This window comes from Rattus rattus, chromosome 3, assembly GCF_011064425.1.
Source record: "Rattus rattus isolate New Zealand chromosome 3, Rrattus_CSIRO_v1, whole genome shotgun sequence".
Classification (NCBI taxonomy): domain Eukaryota; kingdom Metazoa; phylum Chordata; class Mammalia; order Rodentia; family Muridae; genus Rattus; species Rattus rattus.
Window position 1 is genome coordinate 18427338 of NC_046156.1, and position 21332 is coordinate 18448669.

The 21332-nt window shown below is 39.6% G+C and overlaps 1 protein-coding gene across 1 annotated transcript in view; it reads left to right on the plus strand.

Annotated features, from left to right (window-relative positions):
• The first annotated feature begins 1944 nt into the window (after nt 1-1944).
• Nucleotides 1945-21332, plus strand: part of Pdlim5 (PDZ and LIM domain 5) — a 160975-nt gene continuing 141587 nt past the window's right edge. The window contains exons 1-2 of the mRNA XM_032897247.1: nt 1945-2351; nt 5283-5403. Coding sequence (XP_032753138.1) covers nt 5308-5403 — 96 coding nt within the window. The 5' untranslated portion in view covers nt 1945-2351; nt 5283-5307. The remainder of the gene's footprint in view (nt 2352-5282; nt 5404-21332) is intronic.

Here is a 21332-nt window from a genome sequence, read left to right on the forward strand (position 1 = left end):
GTATGAAGTAGTATGGATAACCTCACAGCTATTTATAAGATAAGTGCTTCTCACCTAACTATTGTATGCTGTTAACTGGAATCCAAGAACATTTCCAGGGAAGTAGTTTTGTGAGGTTTTCTTTTGTTGTGTGGTGCCTCAAGTGGCAATGGTGGTGGTGATGGTGATCTCGGTAGAGGTGGTGATGGTAGTGGTGGTGATGATGGTGATAGAGGTGGTGGTGATGTTGGTAGGGGTAGTGATGGTGGTAGAGGTGATGGTGATGTTGGTAGAGCTGGTAGTAATAATGACTGTTAGGGAGGCTGTGGTAATGCTAGTGGCGCTACTAAGAAGAGAATGAGGCCATCACACACATGCCAGATGGGGGTATAATTTTGGAGCTAATTATAGTTTAATAATTTCCTGGAAATGGAATGGATAGTGTTTATTTAAAAGTATGATTTTGAGAGCCATAACTAAGGGTTCTAAGTTTGGATGATACTCAGGAAAAGGCTACTTTCCAAGAGGGCAACTGGATAAGTAACACTTCAAGCATGTACTTAGCATGCTTATTCATTCTCCAGGCTTTGGACTTGGGGTGGGGAGGTGCAGGGCCAGGTTTCCAACTAGGACTAAAACTTAAGGTGCATTTGGGGACACTCTATTCACTCTTAGCCCTTCCCTTATCATCTCAAGGTGCTTATTCTCTGGTGCTATGGTAAGGAAATGGCCTTGATCTAGTTCAATGTTACTGTGTCAGCAACCAAGCAGAGGAGGAGGTGAGGAGATGAACTCTTATAAGGTTACACCAGCGACTGACTTGTCACAAGTGGAATTGTGTATCATATGTTATAGAATCTGTTGCAACTTTAATTTTTAAACATTGTAAATAAGGTTGACATCCATCTCATGGAGGCAATTGTTAAGGCCTACTATTTGATTTGCATGGGGTACTTGTTTCCATGTAGCCTTTTTTAACAGTTTACTTTTGGATGAGCTGTGAAACGTAACCCTAAAACACACTAAACCTACCTCACACTGGAAAAATCTTCCCTGCAAACTAGTTTTCTTTTTAGAATGTAGTACAATCAAAAACTGTCCAATGAAATAGGCAAGTCACATCCTAGTATATACATTAAAACAGGAAAATAAATTTTAACAAGGCTGTAAATAAGCAGATAATATCAACACGTAATCAACATACTTATTTTTTAAATTCAATTTAGCCACTAAACATCCAACAGTACAGTAAAATGTAGTCCTAATGAAACTTATAGTTATTCGAAATCCTATCCTATTCATGTATAAATTTAGATTCATAAGAATAATATAAAAGGTTTTTACAGTGAGCTAAATTCCAACTTAAAAAAAAAATCTCAGTATTAACATTTCCAATGATAAATAGTCACTCCTGGCCAGTGGCTACTATTTCTACAGCTTTGGACCTACTCTAGAATTTTGCTTGCACCTCTAGGGCAGACTTTGTACCTCTAGAGGGACCTCTGTTGAGGTTTATTTTTGTTTGCTACGCCACTTGGTTAACACTTGTGCTTTTAGTATTTTAAAAGCCAATTCAAAGAGTAAGAGAAAACTCTGCACGTTTCTTTTGGAGTGTTCACTAAACTTTACTAAAGTTTGCTTGTGAATAAATTCTTTGGGCAAAATCAAACAACTTTACAGAAGTAGGTAAACGTGCTGTTGATTTCGAATTAGAAAAGTAAGCCGAGGATACGGTGGCTGAATCACTTTTGGCTACTGCTTTGTGTGGCTGTCTTTTAGCTTGACGACAGATTTAACCTCTGCATATTAGGGTTAGCGATTTTCACCTTCCTGACAAGCAAACTTCAGAGTTTGCACTTCTCGAGAGTATACAGAGGTCTTTCACAAAGGCAGGCGGTAGTCGCTGGACTCGCACCGACAGACAGAGATTTAGCTAAAGCCCTTTTCTATTTTTAGCCAGACCAACTGTGGGTCAATTCAAGTTTCTGCGGGAGTGAAAAGCGCCTAAATACAAAACAGAGAAGCGGAAGGCTAGATCTTTGCCGGGTACCACTCCAAGACTACACCCCGGAGACTACGCCCACCGAAACTCCACTGGGGGAATTGTTTTTGAGGCGGCTACAGCCGGCCCCAGCAAGTCCCGGCGTACAACCCGGAGACTCCATTGCCTTCATAGCCAGCAGCAGCGCGGCCCCGCCCAGCCCGGACCAGGGGGCGTGGCCATCAGTGAAGGGGCGTGCCCAGCCTTGGGCGCGGGGCGGGTCGAGCGCGGAGGCGGAAGTTCCCCACCGGCTTGAGAGGGACGGCGCAGGCACCGCGAGCCACTTGTCAGCGCTGGTCTGAGGCGGAGGGTGCGCCGCGCGGGTCCGGAGGTGAGTGACCGCGGGCGGCGAAGGAGCACGTCCTCCTCCGCGATGGGAGAAACGGGTGACGGGGTGCGGCGCGTGGAGGGGCGCGGGACGGGAGGAGGACGGGGTGCGCGTTCCGCAGAGCCCCGGCTCCTCAGGTGCTCCCGGTGCGCGCGGAGGTGTGAGAAGTGCGGGGCAGGGCGGCGCGCCGCGGGTCAGCGTCTAGAGCCGGGACTCTCGGGGACCGGCGCTCGGGAGAGCCGGACGCACCAGGGGGCGCCCGCGGAGCCCGACCGCGGGGGGCGAAGGGCAGCACCTCGGCCTGGGGCGCGCCAGCCCCCTGGGAGGCTCCGGCGAGCGGAGAATGTGCGCCTGCACGGGAAAGCGGTGCTATTTTGTTTGCTGGCTCCCAGGCTACGGAGAAGCGTTTATTTTCTCCTCCCTGAAATATTTGCCGTTGTGTAACCTGTTAGGGTTACAGGTCGGTGCGTCTAGAATGAAAGGCCACTTAGATCGGTCGCGGTGGCCAGTTTTTATGAAACTGGTGGACTTGTTGGGGCTTTGGCCAGATTGTGCTTCAGCCGCGTTGGACAATGAGTGGAAAAAGGAAGGGCGTGTGGACTGGGCAGAACTTGGAAAGAAAATTCGTGACTGGGCTGGGCAGGTCTAGGGTGTGATCGCCGGATCCTATCCCAGGTCCGCCTTCTTGACCCGAGGACGTCTGAACCCGCCTGCTACGGAAACTGCTAGCTGGGGAACCTTATTTGGCCAACTTGGTTAGGCGTGAACCCTAGCTGGGAAACGTCTCATCCTCTTTCATCCTAAGCCTTAGCTCTTTAGTCCGCCCACCATTCTATCTCTGGAGGAGAGAAAGAATCTCTAGGTAGTCTTAATTGAAGGGCTTACCACTCACCACAGTAGGTCTGCCCCGTTACGCACACCAAAGAAGCTGACACTGAAGTGTGGGAAACCACTTTTAGCGTCCCTCACCAGCAGTAGATGGAAGGCATTATTTAGACTGCCCCTAAAAGAAAATCCAAAACTCTACAGAAATTCCAACGTTTTTTACATGTTTGAAAGCAGAATAAGCTGTTATTTCCTGCCTGCTTGGTTGGTATTTTAGCGTTTGGGCACTAATAACCACATGGGGGAGACTTGGAAAAGGCCAATGAAAATTCTGCCGTCGCTTAAGGATCAGAATATTTTAAGACAAATGAATTCCAAGTGAAGCTAGCGGAAAGGGAGTTTAGGGAAGAGACTGGTGTTGCGGTTTGGCTGACTTGACTAGTACTAGAAATGTTAATAACAAATGGGGGAAATCAGGAAGGGAGTCCCTAAGAAAAGGGAAGTTACATGGATGTGGGCTGATAGGCACATTCTCTCCTAGGGGAAAATGGAGCCAGAGCGCGTTTAGCGTAACTTTCACATTCTTCCCTTGACACAGTTAAAGATTAAGAGACGACAGTGGCCTGGGAACTATCAGTTGGTTTACTGATTTATTTGTACTGTATGGCACTATCAAGACTGCCTCTACTGGTCTTGAGGAGATCCCGCTCCAGCTTGTTATTAACTCCCTAGTATTTAGTTTTCACCTGCCCTTTGGCTTCCTGTGGGTCTTTTTGTATAGCCACTGCTTACTACTGCGGTATGGAAGTAATGCTACAACACAATAGTTCGGCACTACCATTCCACCTTAAAAGATTTGCAGTGCACAATATCCCGGAACTAGATTTCCTTTAAAGTGTTGCCTCATTTTCCATTCTTGAGAAGAAGGCGTCCGTTTTTGCCTTCTCTTTGGTACGTGTGTGCTGCTGCTGAACTTGATGACATGGATAGGTGTTAAAGTGGATGTAAAAAGTAGTATATTAACACGGTTGATCAGACTTCATCTATTAAATCAAGCATGTCAATATACTATATATTCATATATATATATTCACATATATATATGGCCTCATAAATGCTACACAGACTCTGTACCACTGAGATATATTTCTATCCACCAAGCTTTGTTTTGACAAGTGTCTTTAAAGTATTATAACATCATATACCTGCCATACTTTTAGACGGAAGAACTGTGTATCTCTATTATTCTTTTTAAAGAGGGAACAATGTTCATTATTCCCAATACCCCCTAACTACCAGTAGGACCCTCTTAAGTCAACTTGAGCTTTTAAAGAGCTACCCTGAAGTCATTATGAGCCTAAGAACAGCAAGACAGGAAAAAAAAAAAAAAAAAAAAAAAGAAAAAAAAAAAAAAAAAAAAAGCACTGCATCATGGTAATTTTCTAAGGCTCCAATTTAGTTTCATTAAGGTTAACCTTGTATTTCAGTTATGGTTAACATAGCCTCATTTACTGGCTCAGGAAGGCTTAGTCTCTGCTCTGCTGGATTATGTATAAGCATAAAAGAAAACAAAAATTTAGAGTAAGATACTACCTGTTCTGGAATGTGGCCCATCACTGCCTAGATGAAAGAAAAATAAGGACTTAGGTTTACTTCCTAACTCCATAAACAAAGAACTAGACAAACAAAAGCCTAGTTTTAGACATCTTTCATACTTAGAAATTCTGAACTGTTACATCAGCAACCTTATCTTTCCTTCCTTGTCATACTTTTACACATTTTAAACTCCACCTAAACTTATCTTCTACCACACCAGATTTACCAGCATATGTAGATATCTGACCCACTGAGGATGAAGCCACACTAGTTTTAGGGACTCTAGTTTCTAAGGAAGAATGACTTCAGGGATAATGTGCACTAAAGGTCCCGTAACTGTGGAAAATACCATGCTCCTATAGAGGAGGCTAGGAGTTACGGCTCTAAATCAGAATAATTACAATTCCAAAATGCTGAACAGTTTTGTTGGCATTACAGAAAATGCATTGATAAATGAAATTAGGCTTTTAATAAGCATTTTTATTAACTATGTAATTTTCTTTCATTTTCTAGAACTGCACATCGAATCCTTCGAACCATGAGCAACTACAATGTGTCATTGGTTGGCCCAGCTCCTTGGGGTTTCCGGCTCCAAGGTGGCAAGGATTTCAACATGCCTCTGACAATCTCTAGTGTAAGCAACCTTGACAGACGTTACTACAAACGCTCCTTCCCTGTCTGGTCCTGGGAACTGCAAGACTGGATTGCTGAATTCTCTTTTGATTTGTGTCAACTCATTACAATTGTGGGGGCTTGTTTTTTCCTTCTTACCAGGTTTGCCAGTCTAATAAAGATGTACAGGGAAGGTACCTGACAAGGATAGCTTATCTAAGTCCAGCTTATTTTCAGGTTCTCTGATATTAGCAGAACTAAAATAGAAAACATCTAACTGAGGAGCCAATGGTAAGGTTTTGAATAACCCCTAGTTTGGGAAATTCTCTGAGCTTTAATTTCTTCAGAAGTACTTCTATGGCATTGTACTATCAAGTTTTAATGACCCTTTCAGTTCCGCAAACTGTGTGTTAACACGAGTGACCATGACTGGTTTAGGCATTATTTCCTCAGCTCACATTCTGGTGGAGGTAGTGTCAGCAGTCAGATGGGAAAAAACTCCTTAGGTCTGTGGAGAGAAGGGTGAGGATCTCCAGCTATGCGGTCAGCCTATGAGTCATTGAGATTTGACTTTTTACCACATTGGGGATTTAGCTGGATACAGTGTGTGTGTGTGTGTGTGTGTGTGTGTGTGTGTGTGTGTGTGTGTCTGTCTGTCTGTCTTTCTGTCTGTCTGTCAAGATAGATATCTCTGTGTGTCTGGACACAGAGAGAGGGAGAATAAAAATAAGGGAAGAGAGTCAGGGGAGAGACTGACACTGTGTAGCTCTGGTCTGAAATTTTCTATGAAGACCAGGCTGGCTTTGAACTCACAGAGACATCCTGCTCCCACTCCCCAGTGCTGAGAGTAGAGGTGTGTATCATCATGTCTAGGCTTAGAATGTCTTGATGATTTTGAGAAGGGGATAATTACAATCAGGCCTAGTTTCACTCACCAAGAGGTGATTATTACTATAATTTATTTGTATAATTCCGTGTGTGTGTGTGTGTGTGTGTGTGTGTGTGTGTGTGTGTGTGTATGTGCGTGTGTCCTGGCACACGCTAGTCTAAGGTACTAGCTGTGGGTTGTGATTCTGATAAGAGGGAACACTATGTACACACATGCATGCCCTTCCCTGGCACAGAGAAATGCTTTCCCTGTGTAGACAGTGCTAATTAAGGGATTTTGAACATGCTGATTAAAAGCGACCACTCTAACAAAGCCGCTCAGTTATTTCTGTTCTCTTACAAAAGTGTCTGCCATCTCCTGTGACCTTTTTGGGCCTGTGCAGTGGGGCATGCAATTCATTCTGGACTGGACAGGATTGGGAGGGGAGGGGAGGAGAGAAGGGAATGTTGGCTCAACTGGGAAGCTAGGCTCTTGGCCTCTTAGTATCCTTATTTTTAACCCTGAAATGGTTTCGGTTTAAACATGCCCAATACAGTGGCTAATGAAGATTTGTGCTAATAACATTTATATTGTGTCAAGATTGTTTATTGTTACCAATGCCATACTTACTTTAATTACCTCTATGATCACACTTATTCTGCTTTTTTATATAGAATGGTTGGAGTATTTTTCAGTGATCATCAGGTTCTTTAATTAATACTATTAAGAAGCAGTTAAAACGTGATAGCATGCCTTAAAATGCGTAATTTAATGGTTCTCTTATGTAATGATGCATGTGAATGTTCTAGCAAAGTTTGGTACATTAAAACCTCTCAATTATTTATTGTCTTTTATAATAATATATGATGAAAATGAAAGGCCTGAAACATTTAATCTCTCAGTTTTAGGGACTATGGCACTCATTATTATATTGTTATTACTTTTACTTAATGAATGTTGAAACTGAAAAACAAAGAAAACCAAAAGAAACACAGAAGCCTGTACACCTTTATCTTTAGAATTCAGAAATCTACAGTTTTTCCTTGATGAGATGTGTTGAACTCTAAGAGTCATTTCCAATCCATAGAACACTGGCCCTTTGGGGGATTAAGCTGTATTTAAGGTAAATATAAGCCCCTGTCAGGGACTTAAAAGTTCCATTTCCCTGAGATTTTGTTGTAGTAGCATTTAAGGATGCTGTTCTGATCTGGTTGGAAAAGCAAGCATACTACCAAATTAGCATTTTACCAAGCTTTGCCATTTATATTGGGCGATGTTCAGTGGGTGGGCTTCTAAGGTAGGCTTAGCAGCTCCTACCAGTGTTTCTCAGCAGTGCTCAGATTGGGACACAGTGTGAGCATGTCATTGTTTTCTAGTTTTCTCTCTAAAATGGAGTGTTGCTGCTGGAGTTCGCAGGCCTCTTTTTATGACCCTGTGTTTATGGGACCAGCCCTGAAGCCATGGAATGTGGGGGATGGGTTTCATTGTAGCAATGTTGGTTTGTTGGTCTTTGCCAGTATATTTTATAAGAAGAAATAGGAGACTAGTTGAACAATTCAAGGCTATATTTTGTCAAGCTGTTTTTTCCTCTTGGTGAAGTTATAAGAACTTTTTGTGTATAACCATCTTTATGATTCAAGATCTCAAAGTTGAAGTACTTTACTGAGTGTCATTATCTGATGTTTGACCCCAGAGGTCTTTTCTTTATTACCAGTATTTGGATTCCTCCAGTAAGCTCCCAGTTCTCCAGTAAACTCGTTTTGGAAGTTGCTTTAGCAGAATAGAATGAGGTTAGGTGTTTTTTTATACTCTGTAAAAAAAAAAAAAGTCGATTCTGATTTTCAAGAGTTAGAGGAGAATAAATTGTTATAAGCTCAGACACATTTCCGTTGGATTTTAAAAAGTAGAAGAAATAGACCAGTTTTTCAAGTATGGAACTCACTTTGTGGGTATATCAGGGAATACAGGAAGACTTGGCTGGGAATTCATTTACTTGGACGTTACAGGCAGTCCTCCTGGAAGCTGTTGAAGCTATAGTTTTGGGAAATACACAGTTATATGGTAAAGAAGAAAGGCCAGTTCTGTAGTACTGAAGAGTTGTTGTATTTATCACGTGACAGGATTTGATGAAATAACAGACATGCTGGCCATGTTTTTCAGTTTTAGTGTGTGTAAATCTTCTGTATTGGGAGGGATTTGTTTCTTTAAAAGGCATTAATTGAAATGGTCCTCAAAGGATGTAATTTGAATACCTCCAGTTTTTCTGTCGTTTTTCAGTGTACTATGAGATTGAATGCTTTCCCTGTCATTGCTTGACTCCTAGTTAAACTGTGAATGCGGTTGAGTGCTTCTGCAGACATTGCCAGCTGCAGTTTCTCTCCTGGAGAACAGACTGAAACACCCTCCAGTCCCTTTAAGCTGAGATGAGAGAGAACTATCTTTGAATAAATGGGTCCATTGTTAGCTTAAAGCTGTTGAGTCATGGTGCCCAGTTACAAAGTTAACTTAGTTTATGTAACTACATAATGTATATTTCACATGTATGTTCACTTGCTGCTTTTAAGATACTAATTGCCTTATTTATTTGAGGGGATGGGGTGGGGAGTATTTTGGAACTCTTACTTTTCTGGTGTGATTTTCTCTTTTGTGGCCACAGATGTCAGCCACCTTAAGATAATTCTGAAGATAGTTTTCTGTTGTAAAGAAATAAAAAAATCAATCTATTTTATTACAAATGAGTAATTTTAAAGATTTTAAACATATTTGGTCTTCACAGATACTGGTTTTGTAGGGAAGTTATTTTTAAGAGGAATCTTACTGCTAAGAAGGACTCTTGTATCTCATGGAGGAAACAGTCCTACAGGGCTTGGCTTGTTAGACTAGCATTTTAGACCTAAGTAGAGAAGGGTTTCGTTGTAACTGTTCACTTAGGAGTTAGTGTTTCCCCTGTGAATGGAGAGGGCTGATAGAGGCTTGTGATCTACTTTGGTTAGTTGAGAACTTTGGTGGTGTTGGGCATGGTATGTGTTGGTCTGTGTGGATATGAAGTTGACCTGTTGCCTTTGTGCCTGACGTTTTATTTATGGCTGTTCTTGCCCAGATTCCCATTTCCTCAGGATAAATATTGATAAGATTTTACTAATCTAGGTGCTAATACTCTTTTTTTTTTGGACAAAAAAGAGCTTGTTCTTTTGGTGACTTCAGGGTATTATTGTGCTTCAGCCTCAGCAAGGGAGACTCTAGGCCCTTACTCCATGTCTGAGGCGAAAACAGAGACTGAGCGTGTGATGTAGAACTTGACAGAGTGAAGCACTGCGGTCAGTGTTTCTCTGCATGCAAGTAAATGGCAGAGGGGAAATGAAAAGCATTGATTTGAGAAAGTAAAGGACAGGCAGCTCACCCACCCTCAGCTCTTCAGAAGCAGAGCAGCTCCAGCCACACTGAAGGCAGGGTCGATTTACAGTAACGCAGAGAGAATCACAGTAGTTCTTAGGTAATGAATCAAATGGCAAAGCAATATATATTGAACTTAAATGTTGGATTTGGGAGAATTTTCTTATGCTGCTGGTTAAGCACAATATCTTTTTTCTCTTTAAAGATGTTTTTATTTATTTTTATTTTACGTGTATGAATATTTTGCCAGTATGTATGTAAGTGTACTGCATATGTACATGGAGCCCACAGAAGGTAGAAGAAGGCACTAGATTCCCTGGGAATTGGAGTTATGGTCTATTTTAAGCCATCATGTGGGTGCTGGGAACCAAACCTCGGTCCTCTGTAAGAGCAGCAAGCGTTCTTAACTCGGAACCATCTGTCCTGCCCCTAGATTGAATTTCTTAAGTTTTATGTTCACCTTGCCCATCGTCCTTCGCCTTCTTTCTTGTTGAGTAAGTGGAGTAATCCACCCTTTCAGCAGATACTCTAGTTTCTTTTATAGCCCATAGATATGTTGTTATCCATTTATCTGTCAATTGCTGGGGCAGAGTTCACAGTGCTTGTTGGCATTTGTGCATTTAGTACTCAGGAGGGCTACACAGGGGCAGCCCATGTCCCTGAGAGGCCTACAGGTAAGAGCTTAAAATTAATGTTGAACATTAACAGGAAAGAATGAAAAAACAAAAAAAAATAAAAAGAGAAAGAAATACTTTTCAAAGCTTATAACCTCAGACAAACGTGATCTTTAAGAAATCCTGCTTAATCCTTTACCCCTTCCTGCTATGAGAGTTTTCTTCAGTCAAATATTCCTTTAGAATTTAAAGATTTGAATGCTTTTGCCCTGTTACTAATTTCTTTCTGTAATATTCAGTTTTAGCATTTTCTTCCACATACTTCTGGAGATAATCTGTATGCATACATATAAATCAGCGTATACCTTTTTGACACAAGAGCTAGTTACTATCTTTAAGAAAGAAAATCTCGGCAGTTTCTTTCTTCTCTTAACATTAGCTAACATGTCTTCCTAAAAACAAAACTGCTACAGTTCTTTCGGATATGTCATAATTTATGTAAGCAGTTTATGTTAGTGGATTGTTAGATCTTTTTTCCTAAGTTTTTTTTATTTACTGACACTGGTATAATTTTTTTTATGCAAGTGTATACACACACACACACACACACACACACACACACACACACCCCTACCTACCTACACACACACACACACACACACATATACCATCCCACACCCCCAACCCTCCCCCCCACCATCCCCCCCCATGCACCACACCCCCCCACACAGACGATACACACACACACACACACACACACACACATGCACACCCCACAACCCCCAGTGTATTTACTAGATGAGTTCTTAGAAATGGAACAGCAAGTCCAAGACTTGCATATGTTTGTAATTTTGGTTGGTGTTGCAAAATATCTTTGTAGAGACCCACCAACTGGTGATACGAGGTCGTCTTCTTTCCCCATACCTGTGCTAGCATGAGTGAAAGCAGACTTTTGATCTTTTTCAATCAGATGGGACAAGTTCCAGCTGTTTCCCCTTTCTACAGGGTTTAATTACAAGTGATAGAGGAAGATTTCTCCATCTTAAACAGCTCATTATTTTCTATTTGCAATTGAGCATATGAGAGAAAAGTTTTCTGTCTTTAGAACTGATATTGTTAATTTCTTAGGGATACCTAAGAAGTTTCTTCATCCAGACATTTTGTTAATAGTTACTTCTTTCATTTGTTTCTTTTTTTCTAAGTTCTCCTCTCTGTTACCACAACTCTCTGGATACATGGCAAAAGATAATTTTAATTTTGTGTGTGTGTGTGTGTGTGTGTGTGTGTGTGTTTATGCCCGTCGTGATTGTGGAAGACAACAACTGATGTCTTCTTCCTCAGCCACTTTGCATGTTATTTTTTGTGACAAGATCTTCCACTAAATGTGGTGTGCTCTGATTTGGCTAGGATGGCTGTCTAGGGAACCCCAGGGATCCTCTTGTCTCTGCTAGCTCTGGGATTACAGGCACATGCTGTCATTTCTGTTTCTTTCTTTCCTTGTTAAAATGTGGGTTTCTGGCCTTATGTCCTTATGCTGGCTTGGCAAGCACTTTACTGATAGTCACTTCTCTGCTCCTCTACTCCCTGCTTTTGTGGAATAGTTTTTGACACAGCTCTGTCATAGCTGTTTGAGCAGTTAAGCAAACCATATTTAAGAGTTTCCAAGTTGTTATCTTTCTCTAGCTGCCTGATGAAATGCACTCTTTCGTAACTCTCTTTGTATGATATGATAGGTGCTGGGCATTCTAAGGTGCTTTATCAATTGTAGGCATAGTAAACTCATTCTTGTTCTGCTGTAGAATTTTAAATGCAAAGACTTGAATTAATAAAGAATTTCTCACTTCTATGAACTATTGCACAAACACATGCATGTGCACTCAAATGCACACCGAACTCACAGGGGTGAGTTCACAATGCACTCTTCAACACATATGTACACGTATTTGCGCACATACATGCATATACACATGCACATACATGTGTACGTGTACACACACACACACACACACACACACACACACACACACACACACTCTACTCCAGCTAATGGTCCTAAAGTTGATTTATCAGTAGCTATCATTGCCACAGATACATCTTAATTTACCAAAAGTGGAAGTATTTATTTTAATGACATTAAGAGTTGAATACATTTACCATTAACTGGACATAGAATCTGTGTTGTGATTTAGTTGGGATGGGAATGTGTGTTGTACACATTTCTGTTACAGTAACACAGTATCAGCTTCTAGAGAAAGGGCTCATTTTGGCTTCCGCTTTCTAGACATTTCTATGACTGAGCATACATATTTGTTTTAGGCCTGTGGTTGGGAGCCAGCACATCATGGTAGGAACATGCTTCATAGCAAAATGGTTTACCTCATGGCTAGGATGAAGAAATGAGAGGGCACTGGAGAGACTGATTCTTTCTGGGGTATGTCCCGTATGACCAGACTCCTACTCTTACGGTTTCTTCTGCCTCCTAGTCGTTGCAAGCTGGGTGCTAAGTCTTTAAGACATGGGCCTTTGTGGGACATAAAAGATCCAAACTACAAAGGGCTCAGTTGATAATCCAGTATTTTTTCAGTTTCTGAGACATTAAATTGAGACATGTAGGCAGAAGAAGTTTGTGGATATGTTCTGAAACCCCTTACAAAATAAATGCTTTATGCCTTATATAGGGCCTCTTAAAAGATGCTCTGGAGGAAGAAAGCCGTCTGTGTGTAAATACAAACATTGTCCCACGATTCCCTGGCTTTAATCTTTACCTTGAAAGTTTGTCTGTGCTACTGATGTTCACATGTTCTATAAGTGTCTTGGCCGACCTTTTTATGCTGTTCTTTTTAAATATACCTCTATCCATTTTAGGTGGTTCGAGTTGCCTAGCCTCAAGTTTCCAGAGTAATAATTTTGATATTTTAGCAGACTAGGGGGTTCCCAAAATGGGAGCTTACCCTATCACAGTCTGATTCTTTGTTCTCAGGAGGACATCTTGCCCAGGCAAGAATTACTGAATCTTATATTTAATACTGTCCTATTTTAGAACTCCAAGAATGTCTTATTAAATTCTTACTTGACTCCTCTATTATTATGGCTCCTCTATGTTTCATATAAATGATCCCATTTAATACAACCGAGTTTGTAGTCGAAAATATCTACTTTGAACTCTTAAAAAGTCTTTGTTCTCTATTCTTCGTGTATGCTGTCTTTATTGTTCCTCGTGATTCTTAAAGGCCTACCTATCTTCCGAGGCATGTTCATATGTTAGGTGCTCTTTAAAATGTCTGAGTCGTCAAGCTCACGTGGGACTCCCCCTTTTCCTATTAGATTGTAGTGATGGAAATGTGCTAATGCTTACTGCGCCCTTGATTTTGCCTAGGTCCTATTGAAGATGTTTTGTTCATGTGTAACAGGATATGTAATCCTCATCACATTTCCAGTGGAGAGTTTCTTAATTTTAAATCTCTTAACTTATAGATAAAGAAACATGGAAGTTAAGTCCCATAGAATCAGACCTACAATTTGAAACCAGTTTAACTAAGTAGTAGTCATTCTTAAATCATTATACTTGAGCACCAGGGACAGTTAAGTGTGTGTGTACATTTCACAAAGCATAGATACTGTAATGTTGGGGGTGGTGGTGCACACCTGTGATCCCAGTACTCCGGAGATAGGGGCAGTGGATCTCGTGAGTTTCAGACCGTCCTGATCTATATATGGAAAGCTTCAGTCCAGCTATCACTGTACATAGTGAGACCCTGACTCAAAGAAAAAAGAAAAAGAAAGAAAGAAAAACCAGCAGCAGCAACAAACAACAGAAACAACAAAGGAGAAAGAAAAAGATGCTCTAGAACCAGAGACTTGTTTTTACGGGAATAACTGAAATTAGTAATTAAAATCTGAGAGTAGTTTCTAGACTAATTGTTCCCAATCCTCAACGAGACTTTAGAAGTGTGGATTCTGTGATTGTATGATTTCATTTGGCTGCTTGGGATTCCGATTTACATATTTTTAACCAATGAAGCATTTTGATTTTCTTTGTTTTTAATATTGACCAGGGTTAAGGTTTTTAGAATATGCCTTACAAATTATACTAGAGACCTTTATCTCACAAAGTATAGTCTTCCTTTGTGGTCAGCCGCAGTCGAATTCAACAATTATTTTTTCAGTGTTGAAGATAGATAGAGTTTCTTTGGATAAATTGGAACACTTAATGACACTGAGCAAACATCGTCCACAGAGGTCACTGTGCCAGTGTCTATTCTAGGAAGGTTTTATTGTATCCAAAATCTGTAGAAGACGTAGCTTTCCCAAGGGTGTTTCCTGACCTTTGATTGACAGGTCCGTTTGGATAGAGTCTTATAAGGAGACGCGGGCAGCTTCTGGCTAGACAGTAACCCTGTGATCTTTGGGGCAGTTCAGAATTATTTTGTATATATTTAACCACCCAGCAGTTCTAGCTTTGTTTTCTAGTGTTATGCACAGAAGTCACTCATGGCTATATTTCAGTGTTTCACATAGTTCAATGAGTTCTATTTCTTGAGGTGGCGAATAGCTTAATATGCTCAAGGAATAGAAAGGCCAGTATTGTGGCATGGGAGTAAGAGGAAAGCGTCCTTAGATGAGGGAATTGTATGACATGTCTAACATGAGACTGAGAGATAAAAAGACAGTGATAGAGTATGGCATTAGGGGTGCCAATAGGAAATCCACAATTCGAGTTTGATTCTGATTCCTTTGAATTAGACTGAGCTGGACAGAGTAGAGTAGATTACTAATTGTGATCTCACTGCATCTACAGGATAATGTGCTTTGTAAATTGCTTTTCATAGAAATTCCAGGGGAAGAATTCAGAAAAATTTTTTTGAGCCATGAAGAGTCTGTAACCTTCCAAGGTGACTATTTTGGAAGTAAAAATACATTTTAATATGTATTTGTTTTGAGAAGGTATATAGTTTTAACATATTCATGATTTTTTTATGGTTATTTGTACATTAATTGTACGTTTTCCATTGCCCTTAACTTTACTGTTACTTAGATGGCTTCTGTTTTGGCTTCCTTGTGACATTATGGCATTTTTTATTCTAAAAGAACTGTTGCATATTCATTCAGGGGTTGCTTACAAGTTTTTATGGTTTGTAGCTAAGAGCCTGCCTCAGAGACACAGTGGGTGGTAGTTTGTTTACCCTACATCAGATCTGTTGATTTGAAAATGGTTTCAAATTATTATTATTGTTATTGTATTATTATTATAATATCATCATCATCATTCTTATTATTCTGTCATGAGTCAGGATCCCACATTGCCCGGTTGGCCTTGAACTTGCTATGTATAGGAGGATGACCTTGAATTTTTCTCATCTTCATGCCTCCTCCCAAGTGCTGGTTATTCCAGCTGCGTTCCACCATGTGAACTCTAAAACCTGTTTTTAAGAAGAGTGAGTTTAGTCTCTTGGGTGATCAGGATAACGTACAGACCTTTTCATTATTTCTGATAAGGGTTTAAATAATTTGGAAGTTTTTTTACATTTATGAAATTTCAGAGATATCATTTCAGGGTTAATGTTTTCTAGAAAAAGGCTGATTGATAGTTAATAATTCTAAAACTAAGGAATTTTAATACCTTAGGAACATTATAGTTGGGCAAAAGTCATTAGTTTTATATAATGGTAGAACTACTATAAAAATCATAATGCCTATATTTAGAATAACAGTTCAACTTCTCACTTTATATTAAGATTAGCTTTTTATAAATTTAAGAAAATATTTATGAGGTTTGAGATATATTTACAAAATAATGCTTAGAAAACCCACCTAGTAATTCTCTGTGTTACATTAAATAGAGAAATGAATATACCATGTATAGAACATTATTTTTCTTAATGATTTTATCCTACAATTTAAAACAATTTAATTGTCATTGATTTCTCACTCAACAAGAATTTAAGATAACAGATTATATAGCAGATGAATGCTTATATATTTGTGAGCATTTTATAATTAGGTAATTGTATTAGGTCTTTTTGAGGGAACAAAACATATATAAAATCCTTCTCTTTCTTTCTTTACATATACTTATTAGATTGGCTTATAGGATTGAAGGATGGGCAGTCCAGTACTGGTTGCCTACACCCAGTATGGGAGCTAGAGCACTCAGTAGTCTGAGTTCACAGAAGGCCGGTGATGCAGCCTCACTTAGGGTCTAGAATCCTGGAAAGGATAGACATTAATTCTAGTTGCTAAACAGCAGTGATTTTACAGAAAACTATGGTGGAAGAAGCTTGTTGGGGGATTCTTTAGATAGAAAACAGAGAGCTGAGACAGTAGGGGCAGGGACAAGATACCCAGAATCATGTGCTTCAGGAAGTAGTTCCTTCCGCTGGGCCCAAAAGTACCACCACTGGGAGGTGGACATGCAATTACCACAACCTCTCGTGGGAACAACTCAAATTTAAGCCGTACATCAATTGTTTCTAGAACCACCTGTACAGATACACTAAAAACCATGATTTTGGTAATTTCAATCTTTATTTCAGTCAAGATTATGCTAATATATTAGTATTATTTCTTCATTTTTTTTGTTGTTGTTCATGGGACTTTTATCACATTTATATTTTCTCCCAAAATTCCATTTACTAGAAGATTTTGGTTACACTTATTTGTTTGCTTTCCTATCCGTTTGTTTGTTGTTGTTGTTGTAGTATGTATATTTATGTGCAGATCACAGGACAACTAGCGGGAGTTGTTCCTCTCATTCCACCATGTGGGTTCTGGGGTGGAACTCAGTGTTGTCAGGCTTGGCAAGTGCCTTTAGCCCAGTCAAGCTTGGACTGTTTTTGCTGGACTATATTCCATAGGCTTTATGTATAGTTACTACAAGGATAAACTCAAAACAGAATGTGTATGTGTGAAACTTGGCTCTGTAATTTATTAGCTATATACATTTGAACAGCTACAAATTACTGAACTGTATCCGGGTTCCTGACTTGCTAAATGATATTAAAAATGGTATTTATATAATCGAATTCTTCCTTTTTTTTAAAGTATAAAAGGAAGTTTATTTGGGACTTGGTGGGGCAGTCTGGAAAAGGAAGTAAAGGCAGAGAAAAGAAGGGGGCAGAAAAGGAGAGAAAGAGAATGAGGGGAAGAGGCAGGCCGAGAACACATGGAGAGAGAGAGAGAGAGAGAGAGAGAGAGAGAGAGAGAGAGAGAGAGAGAGAGAGAATTCTTTAGAGAAATACATAGACCTACACAAAGTTCTTAGAATTAATGTCTGGCATATGGTACGAACACTGTTAAGGATACCTAATAATTAATATATCTTATATACCAATTATTTATTGGTAATAACTTAGTTGAAGCAATTTTGAAATAATATTTTATAGCTCTCAGTTACTACTTTTGAAATTCAGTTCTGGTTTTTTGTTTGGAAGAATAAATGTAGTAGAATCACTCATCCTAAATTAAGTATATGCATGTATATATATACACATATACCCTTACAGCCTGAATTAAATTGCCTCCTTAAGGCTCTTCTGTGTAGTACATGCGTAATATACATTTATTGAATGACTGTCGGTGTTGGCTAGTTTCTCTGTCAACCAGTTCTCTACCTAAAGCTAGAGTAATGTGAGAGGAGGGAACCACAATTGAGAAGATGTTTCCATTTGAATGGGCTGTAGGAAGTAGCCCATCTTCTTAACTAGTGATTGTTAGCAGAGGACTGAGCCCACTGTGGATATGGACAGCCCTAGGCTGGGTCCTGGGTTCTCTAAGAAGGCTTAGCAAGTACCCCTCCATGACCTCCACAGCAGCTCCTGCCTCCAGGTTCCTGTCCTGTTTGAGTTCCTTCTCTGATTTCCTTCACTAATGAATATTGTAAACAAAATAAATCCTTTCCCTTTCAAGTTTCTTTTGGTCACGGTGTTTCATCACAGCAACAGAAACCCTTCCTAAGACAGGGGTTCATTTTCTTATTGCATCTTTCACGGCCTAAGCTATCAAAGACATTTGAAAGGCATCTTGATACACTGGTGCATTCAGTTAGGTAGTCTATACACAGTGATGGGCAGTCACTGTAGTTTGTTTTCATTTTACAGTCAGATGATATACCGTGTTCTACTGAGAAGCAGCTGCTTGACGGACTAGTTTTCACTTGTGCTAACGAGTAAGCTTAGTTATAAAACAAGATGTGTAACTGAGTTCCCCCTAGGAAAAATAAGCGACATGCTGCCATTTCTTCTGTTGGCTTTCCAGGAGTGCTCATGCCCTCAACAACCCTCTGTGCGCAGGTCTCTGTGGCCCCTGTTTTTTGTTCCAGCCACAGCCAGCTAGCTTTGTGTGGGATGAGCGCCTGCATCCATTTATAGACAAAATTAGGAGACCGGTATGTGACCACACTACTTGCAGGCTTCACGAAGTTTATGACATATAAAGTTCAGCCAGTCTGAACTTTAGTCATGCTATTAAATAAGTATTGCTCATTCATTAATTTATTTATTCATTCTACAAATATTTGGTAACTTTGTAATATGCTAGATATTATCCTAGAAAACTGGTCATAATTGCCTAAATTAAACAAAGGTTTGCCCTCTTACATCTGTATTTAGGTAGGCAAGGAAGAGACAGTAAAGGCAGTTTAATAGGAGGTCGATGAAGTTAAACAGAAGTATAGGCGAGTAGCAGTGGAATGGGTGTTAATACTTTGTAGAAAGCAAGCAAGCAAGGCCTCATGCATAGGGAAAAGACATGGAATCGGGGAAGAGCAGTGCGGGTAAGAAGAAACCTGAGGTGATCCAGATGCAGGTGGTTGGAGGAGACAGGGAGGGGAAGTGGCAATAGATGATTTTAGAGTTGAGGGCAGTATTTCCCGGTATTAGCTAGACCAGAAGAATCCAATGGTGCGGCTCATTGGTGGGATAGAAACTTTTTTCTCTCACCTAGCTTAAACTAGGATTTTATTAAGAGTGAGTGTTTTCCTCTTGGTAATAGATGCTTTTTTTGTTTCAGATGTTCATAGATGCAATGCCATTTTATTAAGTATTGATGCTAATTATTAATAGTGTTTGAGACTTAAGTGGTAAATACAGACATTTATATTGTTCATTTATAGGAAGAGTGACTATGAATGAAACATGGGATGAGAAAGTGTCTTTCACTGATAACTTGTGGGATGGTGGTCACACACTTATTTTCATTGCTACCATCCTAGGAGTAATAACGCAGAAAATTAAGATGAAGTACTTTATTTTGTCTTTACTTTTAGCTTTAATTTTAGCTTAAAAAGGAAAATTAAGAAATTCTCGTGTTTATTGGGTATACTCCAAAGAAGTTTATTAGTCTATGCAGTGTTTAAGCATTTGTTAAGCACCATTTGAAATTGTTTTTATACCTTTTATTTTAAGAAATACTTTGGTTTTTATTCACCTATTTTGGTATTAATGACCTCTTGAAGACAGGTAATTTATCTGGTGAGCTTGGTAAACATTGGTCAGTTGGCTTCTGTTATAGTCACGAGAATGGATTTGTTACAGTTTGAAATAACAAAAAATTTTTCTTTGGGAGAGCGTTTTTTTAAGAGTATTTTTAGTTATTTCAAACCACTATTCCCTTAAAGATATAAACTTATTATTTCTGGATAAGTATCTAAGTCGTCCTAATTAAACATTTTATTATTTTCGCTCTTACACTGCCCACCCCCCCTTCCTGAGGTGGGTGTATAGGTGAGGAATGAGGGGGATGAAAGAAATTATGTGAAAGAAAAGCAGAGAAGAAGTTACTGGGTGGAAACATACAGGATGGAGGAGGCCAGCACACAGAACATTAGTTTTGAACATGCTGTAATGAAACCTAGTTCTTTCCTATTTCATTAAAAAAATTTTCCTTATTAAGGAGATTGCTGGAAGAAGGAAGGGGTCCATTCTAAGTTTAGTTCTCGGGCAGTGCTCTCTATGCAAGTTGCTTCCCTAGGCCTGGTAACAGTCTAAAAACTTCATTCTCAATGATTATGGTAAAAGGAGGTATTATTGTTTAAAAGATTGGAGGCTGTTTTAGCAAGTGGTTTACTTTTGTGAGTTTCTTCTTATTTTGTTGATAGAGCAGACTCAATGTAGCTGTATATATTAGGATTGTTACTATTTCTTTTTTTTTTTTTCCCTGAAAAGTTAACATTTCCTTAAAAATAAGAAGAAAATAGGGGAAAAAGTAGATTGGTGCTTAGCAGGAATAAAGAAATTATCTGGAGAATTATTTAATGTTTTACAAGATAGAAAGTTCTGGACCTGTCACGCAACAATGTAAATATGTTTCACATTGGTGTCTGGGTACTTCGTGGTTAAGGTAGCAAAGAAAATAGAAGGATAGCAGCATTTGACCTGTATGGACTTTAAAAACATTACACAGCAAATATAGGACTTAATAAATTGATGGAAATTTTTTTATATGATGAATACAAAGTAAATGACTTAAAAGCCTTTGTTTCTTACTGGATGAGAAATACATATATTTTAAAAAATTATGTATGTGTTCTCCTACTGACATCCCAGGCTCTTTCACCATCCAGGCTTATTTTGTTTGTAGAGAAGATGTCAATAGGAAAAGGGAAAAGAGAAAACCATAGAGCCACCCCTCATGTGATAGATAGCCACGAAAGTGACCTTTTCATCACTGAATTCTTAAAAAACAAACAAAACATGGGTTCAGTTTCTGTGGAGGACTAAGAAAGTGAAGTCCTGTGTAGCTCAGGGCCTAAGATTTCACCAAGCTTCTTAGTATTTTTCAACCCCTGCCTATATGTAAGCCTCTCAATTAAATGATTTAGTGTTAAGAAAAATTATTCCCTTGTGTTTACTGACATAATCACCTTTAAAATAAACGTGGGTCGGGGTTGGTGATTTGGCTCAGTGGTAGAGCGCTTGCCTAGGAAGCACAAGGTCCTGGGTTGATCCCCCAGCCCGAAAAAAAAAAAAAAAAAAAAAAAAAAAACGTGGGTCACCGAAGATTCACATACGGGCTGTTAAGTGCCTCTTTCCAGATTCCAGTCATAGTCACATCTGAGTTTAAATGTTGGTCTCCACCTTA